At 41.4% G+C, this 14,324-nt stretch overlaps 1 protein-coding gene across 8 annotated transcripts in view; it reads left to right on the top strand.

Moving 5' to 3' along the window:
• LOC106873032 (protein crumbs) overlaps positions 1-14,324 on the top strand; it is a 207,477-nt gene that overhangs the window by 177,387 nt on the left and 15,766 nt on the right. For 5 of the 8 annotated variants that reach the window (XM_089363381.1, XM_089363410.1, XM_089363403.1 and 2 more), the window contains 3 exons: positions 6,788-6,941; positions 8,474-8,587; positions 10,629-10,760. In XM_089363381.1, the coding sequence (XP_089219507.1) occupies positions 6,788-6,941; positions 8,474-8,587; positions 10,629-10,760 (400 nt within the window). Of the gene's footprint in view, positions 1-6,787; positions 6,942-8,473; positions 8,588-10,628; positions 10,761-13,276; positions 13,514-14,324 lie in introns of all 8 variants that reach the window. The other 3 variants (XM_052972968.2, XM_089363392.1, XM_089363369.1) reach the window with 1 other exon arrangement.

Raw genomic sequence — 14,324 nt, 5'->3', positions numbered from 1 at the left:
GGCCAGTGAACTGTTGGAAAGAATATGTTTCAGTGTTCCAACTTTCCTGTATCTGCATTTATCATTCTCTGTTACATTCTCTCTGAATTAGGTTTGTAGGTGATGGCAAGGCATCGTAAGATGAACAAATCAGAAAACTCAGACACGACTTCACTTCCATATTTCACTCCAACTCATTTTTCTCTCAATTATGTGTTCCTCCATCATCATCATCATCATTGTTTAATGTCCACTTTCCATGCTGGCATGTGTTAGATGGTTTCTCTCTACTGAATTCATTCACAAGGTATTGGGTACTATTTGCAAAGAGGCTGAATTCCAAACCACAGATTCTTAAATACATGGTCATGCTTGCTTTTGTAAGAATAATATTTAATCTTAACAAAGAAATGGATAGAAATTCTTTTGTGAGAATGTGTGAGGTGGGGTTTGTTTGTATTAAAATATGTGCGGCTAGATGTGGCAGTGAGCTAGTTGGTCATGAAGGCAGAGAAAGTAGAAGAGTGGATCTCAATATTGGAAACCAATTCCACAATACTTACATCAGTGAGGAGAGAGTGCATGTGTGTGCCATCATCATTGTCATTTAACATCCATTTTCCATGCTGATCTGTGTTCAATGGTTTGACAGGAGCTGGCCAGCTGAAGAGCTGCATGTCTGTTTAGGCATGGTTTCTATGGCTGGATGCCCTTCCTAATGCCAACCACTTTACCGATTGTACTGGGTGCTTTTTACATGGCACCAGCACCCATGAGCCTGCAAGATTAGGATTGCTCGTCTACTATAGCCTTGGGCTGACCAAAGCCTTGTGAGTGGATTTGGTAGATGGAAACTGAAACAAGCCCGTCATATATATATATATATATATATATATATATATATATATATATATATATATATATATATTTCTCAGCCCAAGAATTACAGCGTGATGTGCTGCTTGACTGGTCCCCCCTCTCCCTCTCTCTCTCTCTCTCTCTCTTTATATATATATATGATGATGATCTTTTCTCCCGCCATGCCTCTGTCTACCCCTCCATCCTCTCTCTCCCCCTTCGTAGTTTTTCCTTTAAGGTCTTCAGGTTCTGGCTATATATAAATGAGAAACCCATTCTAAATTATCTAGCTGACGTACTACGACGAAATACCCAAGATGCAGATAAGATAGAGATTTTTATTTATTTACGGCCTCAAACATCTCAATACCTTGCGCTTTCTTGTTTCTCTCCATGAAATTCAATTGAATTCAGTTGTTGTCTTAAATTCATGCTTATTCATTTTCTAAGCTTCCTAAATTCATGCTACGTTATATTCTAATCACCCAGAATTCATTGCTCTTTTAAAAAAAAATTACGATTTATGCATTGTTGTCTCTCAAATATTTAAAATCTACAATTAAGAGCCCTCTCTACTCGCTGGCGGTACCTACCCACCACCACTACCCATTTTCCTTTATTCAAAAATTCTTATCGCTCCTTAAAATTATGGCTTTTAAGTGTTGATTTCTCAGCCCAAGAATTACAGCGTGATGTGCTGCTTGACTGGTCCCCCCTCTCCCTCTCTCTCTCTCTCTCTCTCTTTATATATATATATGATGATGATCTTTTCTCCCGCCATGCCTCTGTCTACCCCTCCATCCTCTCTCTCCCCCTTCGTAGTTTTTCCTTTAAGGTCTTCAGGTTCTGGCTATATATAAATGAGAAACCCATTCTAAATTATCTAGCTGACGTACTACGACGAAATACCCAAGATGCAGATAAGATAGAGATTTTTATTTATTTACGGCCTCAAACATCTCAATACCTTGCGCTTTCTTGTTTCTCTCCATGAAATTCAATTGAATTCAGTTGTTGTCTTAAATTCATGCTTATTCATTTTCTAAGCTTCCTAAATTCATGCTACGTTATATTCTAATCACCCAGAATTCATTGCTCTTTTAAAAAAAAATTACGATTTATGCATTGTTGTCTCTCAAATATTTAAAATCTACAATTAAGAGCCCTCTCTACTCGCTGGCGGTAACCCGCCCTCCCACCCCCTCCACCGGAAGTTCATTCGTCTGTCATTCCTCTGTCATCCCACCCCCTCCACCGGAAGTTTCATTCCTCTGTCATCCCACCCCCTCCACCGGAAGTTCATTCCTCTGCCATCCCACCCCCTCCACCGGAAGTTCATTCCTCTGTCATCCCACCCCCTCCACCGGAAGTTCATTCCTCTGTCATCCCACCCCCTCCACCGGAAGTTCATTCCTCTGTCATCCCACCCCCTCCACCGGAAGTTCATTCCTCTGTCATCCCACCCCCTCCACCGGAAGTTCATTCCTCTGTCATCGCACCCCCTCCACCGGAAGTTCATTCCTCTGCCATCCCACCCCCTCCACCGGAAGTTCATTCCTCTGTCATCCCGCCCCCTCCACCGGAAGTTCATTCCTCTGTCATCCCACCCCCTCCACCGGAAGTTCATTCCTCTGTCATCCCACCCCTCCACCGGAAGTTCATTCCTCTGTCATCCCACCCCCTCCACCGGAAGTTCATTCCTCTGTCATCCCACCCCTCCACCGGAAGTTCATTCCTCTGTCATCCCACCCCCTCCACCGGAAGTTCATTCCTCTGTCATCCCACCCCCTCCACCGGAAGTTCATTCCTCTGTCATCCCGCCCCCTCCACCGGAAGTTCATCCCTTTGTCATCCTGTCAACCTCGGCTGTCTCCCGGAACCCATCTAGTGGCCTTGGCCATCCTCTCCCCTACCTTTGGGTAGCGCATTAAGGTTGAGAAATGTTTGCAGGTTGTAGGTAATGTTTTGCTTATGAATTCTTCCAATTGCAAGTTTTCTTTTCAGGTACACGACACTGCTTTTCCTCTTCCCAGGCTACAGGCCCACACCCCCAACACCCATACTGTTAGGATTGGCACTCTCAACGTCGGCACGCTGAAAGGTAGATCTGGTGAAATTGTTGAGATGCTTGAACGGAGATGCGTAGATATGTGCTGCATCCAGGAAGTAAGATGGAGAGGAGGTTCTGCAAGGTTCCTCACAGGCAAAGAACACAGGTACAAGATTTTCTGGGCAGGGAACACTGACGGGGTCGGGGGCGTAGGAATACTTCTAGCGGAGAAATGGGTGGATAAGGTAATCGAGGTCGTTAGAGTAAGTGACAGAGTACTTAAGATCAGACTAGTGCTTCATCATAGATTAGCTACTGTCATCTCAGCCTATGCACCTCAACCTGGGCTACCAGATGGTCTGAAAGACCAATTCTATGACACCCTCTTGCAAACTACCTCGTCGACGAGTGACAGGGACCTTCTCTTTGTGGCTGGAGACTTCAACGGTCATGTCGGACGTCGTGCTGGGGGCTTCCATGGCATACATGGAGGCTATGGCTTCGGTTCCCGCAACGAGGAGGGAACCAGACTGCTGGAGTTCTGTGATGCAACCAATCTTATAGTCTGCAATACCAACTTCAGGAAACCTGCCAGTCACCTAGTCACCTACCGCTCCGACAGACACTCTAGCCAAATCGACTACATCCTCGCCAGAAATAGGGAAAGAGGGCGGCTTATAAATGCCAAAACCTACCCGGGCGAAGAATGTACCCCACAACATAGATTAGTAGTTAGCGACTTTGGGATCAAGGCAAAATGGGTGCCCAGAATTAGACAGGCTTGGAGAAGAAGGGTGTGGAAGCTTAAAGACCCTGCAAACGGACAGAGACTTAGAGACAAGTTACTTGAAGCATTTAACGAAATAGAAGGGGATATAGCATCATACAACGTGGAAGACAATTGGAGATTTCTGCGGGACAACCTGTTGAAAGCCACCGACCAGATTTGTGGGTGGTGTAAGGTCCCCTCCCAACCCAGAGTAACGTGGTGGTGGAACAAGGAGGTAGACAGGGCTATTAGACAAAAGAAACAAGCTTGGAAGGACTGGAAGAACGGTGGTAGCAGGGAATTGTACCAATGTGCCAGAAGGGAGGCTAGGCGACAGGTTTATTTAGCCAGAGGGGAAGCAGATAAGGAAAGATTTGCCAATGTTCTGCGCCGTGAGGACCAAAGACTCGAGGTATTTCGGGTTGCAAGACAGTGTAGGAGAGAGAATAGTGATGTTGTAGGAGAGAAATGTGTTCGCATGGATGATGGTACGCTTGCATTAAATGAGGATGCAAAGAAAGAGGTCTGGAGATGCCACTACGATAGATTGCTTAATAAAGAGAATGAATGGGAGAAAGAGAGCCTGCCTTATGTCGACCCAATAGAGGGACCAGCTATCCGAGTTGATAGTACCAGGGTAGATAAAGCAATTAAGAGTATGAAGACCGGGAAAGCCCCCGGCCCATCAGGAATCACTGCAGAGATGCTCAAAATATCTGGCAGTGTTGGCTATAGCCTAGTCACCCGTATTACGAACCAGGTGATACACGAAGGAGTCATACCCTATGACTGGTGTAGCAGCATCATAGTCAACTGCTACAAAGGTAAAGGGGACGCTTTAGATACAAATAATTACAGAGGCATCAAGCTGTTAGATCAGGTTATGAAAGTTACAGAGAGGGTCATAGCCCAACTAATTAGGGAGCGAATCAATTTAGATGAGATGCAGTTTGGGTTCGTGCCAGGTAAAAGCACTACTGATGCCTTATTTCTAGTGAGACAGTTGCAAGAGAAATACCTAGCCAAGGATAAACCTCTGTACCTGGCTTTCGTTGACATGGAGAAAGCCTTTGACAGGGTCCCCCGATCCCTTATCTGGTGGTCAATGAGGAAACTTGGGATAGAAGAATGGCTAGTGAGAGCTGTGCGAGCCATGTACAGAGATGCGGCCAGTAAGGTGAGGGTTGGAAATGAGTACAGCAATGAATTCCGGGTAGAGGTAGGGGTCCACCAAGGTTCCGTCCTCAGCCCCCTATTATTTACCATAGTCCTCCAGGCAATCACAGAGGAGTTCAAGACAGGTTGCCCCTGGGAGCTCCTCTATGCTGATGACCTTGCCCTAATTGCGGAGTCACTATCAGAACTAGAGGAGAAGTTTCAGGTGTGGAAGCAAGGTCTAGAATTGAAGGGCCTTAGAGTCAACCTAGCTAAAACCAAAATCCTAATAAGTAGGAAGGTAGATAAAACACAAACCCCTTCAGGTAGATGGCCCTGCTCAGTATGTAGAAAAGGAGTAGGTAGTAACTCTATAAGATGTACCCGGTGCAAGCTATGGACACATAAGAGGTGCAGCAACATCAAAGGCAGGTTAACTAGCAAGTTAGTTTTTGTTTGTGGCAGATGTTCAGGTGCAATAAAGACTGCAAACAAACAGGAAACAACTTCTATCTCATTCCAGGGTGAAAAACTAGAGGTAGTCGATAGCTTCCGCTATCTGGGCGACCAAGTTAGTAGTGGGGGTGGGTGCGCTGAAAGTGTAGCTGCTAGAATAAGAATAGCCTGGGCAAAGTTTAGAGAGCTCTTACCCCTGCTGGCGACAAAGGGACTCTCACTCAGAGTAAAAGGCAGACTGTATGACGCATGCGTACGAACAACCATGCTACATGGCAGTGAAACATGGGCTGTAACTGCTGAGGACATACGTAAGCTCGCAAGGAATGAAGCCAGTATGCTCCGTTGGATGTGTAATGTCAATGTGAATACCCGTCAGAGTGTAAGTATCTTGAGAGAAAAGCTGAACATTAGAAGCATCAGTTGTGGCGTGCAAGAGAGACGATTGCGCTGGTATGGACATGTGGTGAGAATGGAGGAGGATAGCTGCGTGAAAAAGTGCCACACCCTAACAGTTGAGGGAACCCGTGGAAGAGGTAGGCCCAGGAAGACCTGGGCTGAGGTGGTGAGGCAAGACCTTCGTACATTGGGCCTCACCGAGGCGATGACTACGGACCGAGACCTTTGGAAATGGGCTGTGCGTGAGAAGACCCGGCAAGCCAAGTAAGATCGTTGCCAGTGCCCCTGGACTGGTTCTTGTGCGGGTGGCACATGAGATGCACCATTTTGAGCGTGGCCGTTGCCAGTACCGCCTGACTGGCTCCTGTAGGATTTTCGAGCGAGATCGTTGCCAGTGCCCCTGGACTGGCTTGTGCGGGTGGCACATAAAAGACACCATTTCGAGCGTGGCCGTTTTCGTGCAGGTGACACGTAAAAGCACCCACTACACTCTCTGAGTGGTTGGCGTTAGGAAGGGCATCCAGCTGTAGAAACTCTGCCAAATCAGACTGGAGCCTGGTGTTGCCATCCGGTTTCACCAGTCCTCAGTCAAATCGTCCAACCCATGCTAGCATGGAAAGCGGACGTTAAACGATGATGATGATATACACACACACACACACACACATATATATATATATATATGTATATATATATATGTATGTATATGTTTGTGTGTCTATGTTTGTTCCCACCACCATCACTTGACAACCGATGTTGGTGTGTTTACATTCCAATAACTTAGCGGTTCAGCAAAAGAGACCAATAGAATAAGTACTGAGCTTACAAAGAATAAGTCCTGGTGTTGATTTGTTTGACTGAAGGTGGTACTCCAGCATGGCTGCAATCAGACGACTGAAACTAGTAAAAGAATGCCCCAGCATGGCCACAGCTCATGAGCTGAAACTAGATAAAATTAAAAAATGAAATGAAATCTATAGAAATCTTCTTGTTCACTTGGGAATTTCAAAAATGTCCTTATCATTAAAAATAGTTTCTTTGATTAATTAATTTATTTATCTATCTATTTACTCATTTATTTATTTATTTATTTATTTATATATTTTCTTCTTCTACTCCAGACTTTTGAAGTTTTCAACTGCTCATGTGATCAAGGCTTTGAAGGAAAAGAATGTGAAATTAAGACAGATTTCTGTGAGAATACTACCTGTAGTGGAAGGGGAAACTGTTCAAATAATGCTGACTTGACTGGCTATGTTTGTAATTGCACTCAGGGTAAGCTGTTGTTGTTTTCCTATGTTTATTAATGGCTGTGATGGTATTTCTGACCTAATAGTTAATGAAACGAGGTAGTAGAGGTGGCTTCTCCTTTGGTAATGTTTCACAGTTAACATGGCCGAATAGTTTAAAAAGTCCACATTGCAATTATAAGGTGCCACCTGCATGGCATCGAAGGTTAATGTTTTCTGGCCTTGTTCCAAAATTTGAACCAGTGTTTCTGAGTTTCATCAGTCAACTCTATGAAGCTGTAAAGCAGTGTTTCTCAAGGTGGGTAACATTTATAAATAGAAGCCAGCGTGTGAACTTGTATGTGGCTGTTCAATTTGTTAGAAATAGCAGCCTGCCGCTGAACTGGCTCCTGTGCGGGTGGCACGTAAAATACACCATTTCGAGCGTGGCCGTTGCCAGTACCGCCTGACTGGCCTTCGTGTGGGTGGCACGTAAAAGCACCCACTACACTCTCAGAGTGGTTGGCATTAGGAAGGGCATCCAGCTGTAGAAACTCTGTCAAATCAGATTGGAGCCTGGTGTAGCCATCTGGTTCCACCAGTCCTCAGTCAAATCGTCCAACCCATGCTAGCATGGAAAGTGGACGTTAAATGACGATGATGATGATCATCATTATCATCATTTAATGTCTGTTTTCCATGCAGGCATAAGTTGAATGGTTTGATGGGAGCTGGCCAGCTGGAGAGCTCCTCAAGCCTCAGTTTTGGTATGCTTTCTATGGCTGGATGCCCTTCCTCACACTAACCACTTTACAGTGTGTACTGGGTGTCTTTTACATGGCACTGGCATGGGTGCTTTATATGTGGCACCAGCATCAGTTAAAAGAACTGGATTTTACTTAATTTATCATATCATCATTTAGAGTCAGCTTTCCATGCTGGCATGGGTTAGACGGCTTGACTGGAATTGGTAAGCCGGAGGGTTACACCAGGTTCCAGTCTGATTTGGCATGGTTTCTACAGCTGGATGCCCTTCCTAATGCCAACCACTCTGAGAATGTAATGAGTACTTTTTATGTGCCACCGGCACAAGTGCCATTTACGTAACACCGGCACAAGTGCCATTTACATAGCACCGGCAATGGTCATGACTATGATTTCATGGGTGTCATTTACATCAGGGGTTTTCAAACTTTTTGACTTGCGGACCCCTTTATATTTCAGGCTTTACCTTAGGGACCTCCCTTATAAACGCTTATGAAATTTATACATGAATATTTGCTTAAAATAACATATATTTTTACATTTATTTATTTAACAGTATTTAACAAATAGGTTTATTGTCAATTAAAAGATTTCGATTAAAAAACATATAAAATCAAATTGCCCATAAAAAGTATTTGCTGTCCACGGACCCCCTGTGATCCGCGGACCACAGTTTGAAAACCCCTGATTTACATGACACTAGCAGCAGCCACAACTATGATCTCACTTGGCTTGACAAGTCTTGCCAAGCACAACATATCACCAATGGTCTCAGTCACCTGTCAATTTATGTTTTTTAAAATTTTCTTTCAGGATACGAAGGCATTGATTGTGAGTCGAAAATCGATTATTGTAAGGGTTCTCCTTGTAAGAATGGTGGAACATGTAAAGAGAAAGGGTTTGCATATGTGTGCCACTGTGCTAGTGGTAAGTACTTTTCCACAGTCAAATTTTACTATGATTGTCTGGGTTTGATGATAGGACAAAATGTAACACTTTCTGGAACAGGTACACATGCACTCACATATACATACACAACTGCATGTGTATATAGACTTACACTTTTGCACATAGAGACACAAACACATACTCTCCCTCTCTCTCTCTGAGACACACACACACACACACTGATACGCTTTGGCACAAGCATTTACTCAGGTCTTCACAATACCCACCCATCCACTCTCTGCTTCTCTCACACACACACACACACACACACTAATGCATTTGACACAAGCATTTACACAAATCTTCACAACATCCACCCATCCGCTCCCCCCCCCCTCTCTTTCACTCTCAAACACAGTAAAAGCATTATTTACATGCTTTGACATAAACATACACTATCATATCTTCACTCACACTACCATGTCTTGACATACATGCTCACTCCCTCTCTCTCTCACATACACACACATGCATATACACAGGGCTTTCTTAGCAGCTTCATAAGCCCTTGGGTATATCAGTGTGCTGGGTCATCTCGTATTTAATTATTGACAGCAAGCCATAACTTGCACAGATCTGAATTGGGTCCCTAAACCTGTGATGCCCCTGGATAACTTTCTAGCGCGCACATACCTCAAAACAGCCCTGCATAAAGCCACACTCTTTTCCCTTGTTCACACACGCATGCATACTAACAAAAGTATTTACATACTTTGACGTTATTTATATTCAGCAACATGCTCTCACACACACATCTCAATATACACACTGACGTATCTTCACATATTTACTAACATGTCTTTACTCAGTCACTCATTCTTATATCAACACGTTGCTACACTTTGAAGCATTTATATTGGCATAAACATACACTGACACATCTTCATGCACACATACACACGCAAACTCTCTCTCTCTCTCTAGCATGTCTTAACACAAACATCGACTATAATAATACTCTTGTGTTTTTCTCCATCACAACATATGAATGAGAAAGGAAGGGGTGATAGATGAATAAGGAAGGAAGGGGTGATGGGAAACTGGTAGTGGGATGATAGAAATTTTATGGTGAAAAAAATCAAACAGCGTTTCAACTCTGAGTATATGTGTGTGTATGTAAAAGGGAGGTATATGAATGTGTGTGTGTGTGTGTGTCTGTGCAATGGAAGTGGGATGGTGAACATTCAATGCTGAAAAGAAAAATCAAACAGCATTTCAACTCTTTGCGAGTATATGTGTGTGCATGTACAAGGGAAGTATGTGAACGTTTAAATATGTAAACCAGTGTTCTTTCAGTATCAAACGATGATCCATGTTACATCTCAAAATACAACCACAAGCAAACATTGACAAGTGTATTAATTTGATTTACCATCCATATTCTAGCTTTTGTCCTTATTTATATATAAAATATTACAATTAGCTGTCATTTTTGACGGTACAGGGTCAGCTAGTAGATTTATAATATCCAAGCTCACACAGGCAGGTTGTGTGGTAGCAACTGCATGGTTTCAGGTTCAGTCCCACTGTGTGACACCTTGTTCAACCAAACCCTTGTGAGTGGATTTGGTAGATAGAAATTAAAAGAAGCGTTATGTATGTGTGTGTATGAAGACATGTTGGTGTATGTTACTGTCTCCTTGCTTTGATGTTGCAAGATAGTTGTAAATGAGTGTCACCATCATACAAGCAGTGATATTTCATTTCAAGTCTTCTATGAAAATCATGTCTAGCCATTGAGAAATATTACCTTACTTGGAAACAGGTGAGTATTGGCAATAGGAAGGGCATTCAGCTGTAGAAAAATTCACCTTAATAAATTGTGTCCTACCCATGCAAACCTGTAAAAGTGGATGTCAAAATGATGAGGATCATCTTCACACAGATATGCCTGCATGTGTGCACACATGCTCACACACACACACACACACGCACACACACACCAGAATATTATTTGATATTAGTTTTTTATTTGTAAATTTGTAGAAATCCAAATATTTTATCCTTTTTCCTTTGTCAGGTTGGAATGGTCAGAACTGTACTGAAGACATAAACGAGTGCGGCAACAGAACAGAATGGTGCCAAAATCAAGGTGTATGCACGAATACGCCGGGGTCTTTTATATGTGATTGTGATGGTACTGGCTTCGGAGGTATGTTTAGAACTAAAAGTTTTCTTTTCAATATTCTTCTTCTCTACTTTCTGAATATGACAGTTCTGTGTCTGGATACTTCAGACAACCATGATGCTGCTATATATATATTCATGAGTAGATATGCAGAACAGTGACTGAAAGTAAGCAAAATTAGATGCTGTTCAAATATGTTAGATAGAAAAAATTCTTGCTGGAGACAAAAAATTCTTGCTTGGGTGTTTTACGATTGTTTTATTTCAATCAACAATTTTTTTCCATGACAAACTGCAGTGAATATAGATATGGGTATATGTATGTATATTTTAACCCCCCCCCCCCCCCCCCCCCACACACACACAGACAGACTCTCTCTCAAGTGAATGGAAAAATGAAAGCAGTCTGAGGCAAAAATAGTAACAAGCATATTGAATTACATAGAAGCAATGAAAGATCTTTAATGTGGTTGCTTGTTTGACCTACTCGAAATAGAAAACCAAATTGTCTTAAAAAACATATCCTATTGTCTTAACTAATGGATGCATTGGATAATTTAGTTCTAGATACCCTACGTGTGGAAAATATGAAGTGCAGATGTTCACAGCTGAATGTCTTTGGTTACAGATCTCCTCAATTAATGTGGTGACTAACATCAGAACAAGACATCAATATTAGAACTTCTGACAGGACTCGGAAACCATTCAGTTATTGCTTGCTGGGTAACAAATTATAAATTATACTACAGAGCACCTTCCACTTCATTGCCTCATATCGGATATCATAGAAGAAACAAATGATAGTACCCAGTTTGAAAAGATGACATAGCTGGTGATTTATGGCATAATTGGTAGCATGGTTACCCTGGAAGCAAATTATGCTAAATTCAAACCCTTAATATATAATTTGAAGAAAGAGAACAATGGATGCTTTATGGTAGCACAGTTGCCTCCTTAACAATGCATATAAAGTTCAAGTCCTGTCAGTGTCCTATTGCTTTTATTCTCCCATGTTTGTCCTAATAATATTAAATATAATTATTTTACCAGTTAATTCATAAATTATTAATTTCGCTTTATTTTTCAATTTACATTTTGAACTGTCTATTCTCCAACTCTTGTTGGGCCTTCTCACCTGGGTTTTGACTAGACAACTATAGGTCTCCCATTATATAATCAGTATTACATGATATTGGAAGGAAGGTCTGGGGAGAATTATCTAAATTTACTTATTCAGAGAAGATAAGAATTTGTTTTATCATATACATTAGCACAGTGCTAACAATATGTGTTTCATGGTGCAATTGGTAGCCCAGTCACCTTAATAATACATATGTGTGTGCCTATTGCTTTTTTTTTCTCTCTCTCTCATATTTGTTATTATAATATTAAACATTATTATCTTACCAGTTCGTTCATAAACAATTAATTCTTCTTCATTTTTCTGTTTACATTTTGAACTATCTATTCTTCAGCCATTTTGACAAGATGACTATAGGTTTTTCATTATTTTCATTATATAATCAATATTACATAATCACAAGGTGGCAAGCTGACAGAATCATTAGCATGTCAGACAAAAAGCTTAGTGGCATTTTGTCTGTCTTTCCATTGTGAGTTCAAATTCCACCAAGTTCAACTTTGCTTTCCATCCTTTCGATGTCAATAAAATAAGTACCAGCTGAAAACTGGGGTCGGTATTATTGACTGATCCTCTTCCCCTGAACTTGCTGGCCTTGTGCCAAAATTTGAAACCAATATTACATAATGATTGCTCTCTTCCATATTTACCAACTTATATGGTTCGTCATGCAAATGTTGTTGAAACAGATGGAAACCATGGAACAAATGTGATTCCACCAACTCTGCTTTTCATTGGTCATGTGTGTGTGTGTGTGTATATATATATATATATATATAAATATATATGCACACACACACAGGCAAGAGGTTGCTGAAAAGTTCCTGGCCTTAAGGATATTGTGAAAAGCCTGGTTGGAAGCCCAACCTTCCAAGTTCTTTTACAGGGCTCAGAAAAATTGAAGGACTGCTGCAATAAGTGTGGATCTGAGAAAGGGAATAAAATCACAATTAACTGATCCTCCTGTATTTTCTTTTACCCAAAGCTAGGAACTTTTCAGCCCCACCTCATGTGCAAGTATATATATGTATGTATATGGTGTTTCTGCCTCAACAAAATTTGCCCAATACACAGTAAAGTGGTTGGCAAATGAATGGAGAAAGCCTGAGGTTGAGAGGACCCTTTAGCCTTGTCCTGTGTAGCACATGACAACTTCTCTAATTCTACCCAGTACACTCTGTGTGATGGTTGGTGATGGAAGAGGCATCCAGCCTTACAAACCAAAGCAAACCAAATACGTACTCAAATGTAGTAAAAGACACTTGCCCAAGGTGCTACATAGTTTGGAGTAAACCCAAAACACAGCCACTCCTGCACCTGCCTGTTAACTGTTTTCATTTTTTGATTGAGCTGAAAGTGTTGCTGCAGCAATGTTTTGTTTGATTTCTATTTTTCCCCAGGTTATCTTTGTTCAGAAGACATAGATGAATGTCGAGATGCAGAAAAGAATCCATGTCAACATAACTCGACATGTGACAATATCGTTGGCAGTTACTTTTGTGATTGCATTCCTGAGCTAGGCTTTGAGGGTAAAAGCTGTGACATTCCAAGTTGTCATAACATTCATTGTCACTATGGCAGTGAATGTATTGTCACAGATGATGCCTGGTTCTGTCTCTGCCCAAAGTATTTTGAAGGTAGACTTCAATCTTGCTGCCCATCTAGTGTAGCACCTCCTTAAATATTGTCAACTTACTATCAGACTCATAGAAAATGCTCCAAGTCAAACTCTGTATTTCAGCACTTTTTTCCCCTCCATTGCACTATAATCTTCTGAATATGGCTTCCAACAACTATTCACCTGCTATTTGTGATTATTTCTTGTATTATCTTAGTAAACACCTCGCAAAAGCTCCTTTCTACTTCACCAATCCTGTCCTTCTACTCTCTACAGTTGTAGAATTAAAGATTTTGCTGTTTAACATTAAAAACAATATATCACCATTATCACTTCATTCAATGTTTATTCTGGTGAAACACTTGCTATGTGTAGGCTGAATTTTCCTGTCTTCATGTTTTTTTGATAAGTGGCAACTGTGATTTTATGAGCTACAGTTACAGTATGCAATAAATATATGTATATGTGTTGTGGCTTATGTGTGCAAATGTTACAGTTGATTAATGCATGATTACAAGAAAGTGTATAAAGTTTATGTGTGTTTAGACATTAAATATATAAGGAAATTTGTATCATAGTTTCACTGGTATTTAAATGGGTATCTACAATCCTGTATGGGTGTGAGGTATCAGGTGAACCTAATTACCTAATTTACCTCCAACAAACATGTGTGTGTATGCAGGAAATAAATTCAAGAAACTAATTTTGTACAATTGGTGCTAACTGATAAACCTATAAAATATGTCACTCAGAGGGTGGACAGTATTTTAATTTTTTTATACCAAATAATGTCAGCTAGTTCAGCCTTTCTACTAATTAATGCGACACTT

The sequence above is a fragment of the Octopus bimaculoides genome, chromosome 1 (assembly GCF_046866305.1).
Source record: "Octopus bimaculoides isolate indiv1 chromosome 1, ASM4686630v1, whole genome shotgun sequence".
Classification (NCBI taxonomy): Eukaryota; Metazoa; Mollusca; class Cephalopoda; order Octopoda; family Octopodidae; genus Octopus; species Octopus bimaculoides.
Note: the sequence above shows the minus strand (reverse complement) of the source record. Positions and strands in the feature narration are given on the sequence as shown.